The sequence below is a fragment of the Anarrhichthys ocellatus genome, unplaced genomic scaffold (genome assembly GCF_004355925.1).
Source record: "Anarrhichthys ocellatus isolate YVR2014 unplaced genomic scaffold, GSC_Weel_1.0 scaffold77, whole genome shotgun sequence".
Lineage (NCBI taxonomy): Eukaryota > Metazoa > Chordata > Actinopteri > Perciformes > Anarhichadidae > Anarrhichthys > Anarrhichthys ocellatus.
Genome location: NW_022280107.1, coordinates 1,130,243 through 1,132,893, shown reverse-complemented (window position 1 = coordinate 1,132,893; position 2,651 = coordinate 1,130,243). Strand labels below are relative to the sequence as shown.

Genomic DNA, 2,651 nt, shown 5'->3' with positions numbered 1-2,651 from the left:
GTGTGTGTGTGTGTGTGTGTGTGTGTGTGTGTGTGTGTGTGTGTTGCAGGAGGGCTACTGGGAGTTAACCACAGAGCTGGGTGAACTCATGAATGTCAATGTGGACCTCTTTGCCAACGTGTTCCTGAAAAACAAGGGCATCCAGTCTCTCGGTGAGGACTCTCAGAAACTGGTTTTGTTATTTCACATCATTTTGACCGATTCTGACATCTTCCTGGGACTTTTAGATCGCAGTGAACATCAAGGCCCCCAAACTGCTTCAGGGTTCAGAGGGTTAAAAAGTCCCGTCATTGTGGCCAGTTTTCACTTCTGCTCCGCTCTCCTCACTGTCCTTTATAACCGGTAGAGATATCTGTGTGTGTGTGTGTGTGTGTGTGTAGGTGTGAGGGCCCACGCTGACATCCTGAGGCTGGTGGCGACTCTTCTGGTGCTGCAGCTGATGAGGGTGGAGAAGCTGGAGGAGGGCAAACTGCTCCGCACCCTCTTCAGCCTGGACGAGTCCTCTCTGCCCAGGTCTGTCCAAAACCACACAGACCAGCATGAAGATACCGACACCAATAAATAAAAACCCACTCAAGGCACACACTGCAAACAACGTTCAGAACAGGACATGTAGGGACAAGAACAAGTGTGATGTCTCGTGTTAATGAAGCTGAATCCAGCATCGAGCATAAAGACTTGTGTTCTCAGAAGAGGGACTTTTAAAGTAGACTCTCCTGGTTTAAACCTAATGTTCTCATTTGTATTTTTTGCTTCCAGGCCCGCGCGGTGGGCGGAGGTGAAGCGGGCGGTGGACTGGGTTTGCTGGGCGGACCGTCAGTACCCGTGCGTCTGCAGCCGGCTGGAGTTCGGTCTGAGCTGGGAAACCTCCACCCGTCAGCTGCTGGGCTTCGAGGGCCTCCCTCCCTTCTCAGCTCTCACGGGTCTCAAGCTGCAGAAGACCGTTCGCCATCTGCTGGTCCTCTAAACAGGCGATAGTGTGAGAGATTCATACCGCTTTGAGGGGATGAGATTATCTTTTATTTTCACGTTGATATATGTTTATTTGGCTTACGTGAAGCACTTTGAACTGTCTGTCAGTGTGTTTACGTGCTCTTTAATAAGCAGACACAGTCGACTTTCTGCAGTAACACGATTTCTTTAATCGGGGTAGAGGATGTCTTCACTTTCTGAGCCATGTATACTGGTTCTAATCGTCTTTTTACACGTTTATGTTAAAGCCTTCAGACAGATGGGGAAGTTCAGCCCAGAATAATCTCATCCAAAATCAGACTGAAACTGAAGTTTGCTCTGAACATTTGACTGTTGGATTGAGACACATTGGGCTGCACCATTATGGCCAACATGATAATCACGATTATTTCAATAAATATTGAGATCACGATTATTCATCGATTTTAGGGACAAAATATTGTCATCGCACTTTAACAATTAAATATATTGTGCTGCATGCCTGACAATGTTCACATATCTGCATCAAAATAAGAGCTTCTTCTTGATGCAAACGAGCATCCGCTATAAACACCAGGATACTTGCATCAGGTAGCTTTTCAGTGTGTCTGTGTGCATTGTATCTGTCCATGAACCATAAATAAATAATATGCAGCAGACTTTTCTTTTGAGCAGTCGATCATTGTAAGGGCCTGAGGGGCAGGGTCGTGGCTGGAATCTACATTCCAGCCAGAAGGCTCCACCCACTCCCTCAGGGGAGCGTTGAGACCAGGATCAGGTGTGGGAAGAGACACACCTGATCTGGTCTCCTCATCGGGGAGGTGAACAAAAGGCAAAGAGGGAGACGGAGCAGGGGGAGCATGCGACGAGAGGAGAAGAGTGGCTTCTCCTCTTGATGATGAAGATTAAGCCGGTAAGTCGGCTAGCGGCCCGGCTGATATGTTTAGTTTGTGTAGTTAACTGATAGAGCTCTGGACTGAGATACGTTTTCAGTTGTTTTGAGTTTGTTGAAGTTCGTTTCATTAAAAACCTGCAGAACTGACTCTGCCTGTGATTGCTGCGCTGCCACTAATTCCTGTGTCCTCCGTACCGTCCTGTTACAATCATGTTCATCTAAATGTGGAAAAGCCAGAAACGTGATTAATATTAGATTCATTGTGCAGCCCGAGTTCACACTGCACTGAAAGAGCTGTCACACTAACACAGACATTACACACATACAAAACAAGAACAGCAAGCAGTGCCTTGTATCATTACTTCATTCAAAGTAATGTAGTAAATACATGATAGTGGAGAAATGTAGTGACTGACCTGCTGCATGTATCAGTGTCGTACGATTACCTGAGTAACAGTTCCTCAGAGTGACCTTGTCTCTTGACTGCAGTGAGTTTGTGTGTTTTAAAGCTGCTGCACCAATGAGCTGGCCTCGCTTTACATTTATAAATACCTTCTGATTGCTTTATTGTAGGATACTAAATAATGTAAATACAGAAAATACACTAACAAGGATCAAACAGAATGTAAATACAGTTTACACATGTTGAATCCACACAATCTCTCCATCGTTTCTGTGGTGTAGCGTTTAGCGCTGGTTGTGATGAGGTGACGATGAGACACTGATGAGCTCTGATGTCTGTCAGATAAAGAGTGCTGGAGGAAGTATTCACATCCTTCACTGAAGTAAAAGTATTAATATCACA

The 2,651-nt window shown here is 45.6% G+C and overlaps 1 protein-coding gene across 9 annotated transcripts in view; it reads left to right on the top strand.

The window, feature by feature from the left end:
• parp4 (poly (ADP-ribose) polymerase family, member 4) overlaps window positions 1-1,664 on the top strand; it is a 22,643-nt gene extending 20,979 nt beyond the window's left edge. For all 9 annotated transcript variants that reach the window (XM_031873968.1, XM_031873969.1, XM_031873970.1 and 6 more), the window contains 3 exons: window positions 50-152; window positions 381-513; window positions 760-1,664. In XM_031873968.1, coding sequence (XP_031729828.1) covers window positions 50-152; window positions 381-513; window positions 760-967 — 444 coding nt within the window. In that variant the 3' untranslated portion in view covers window positions 968-1,664. The remainder of the gene's footprint in view (window positions 1-49; window positions 153-380; window positions 514-759) is intronic.
• Window positions 1,665-2,651: the final 987 nt, after the last annotated feature.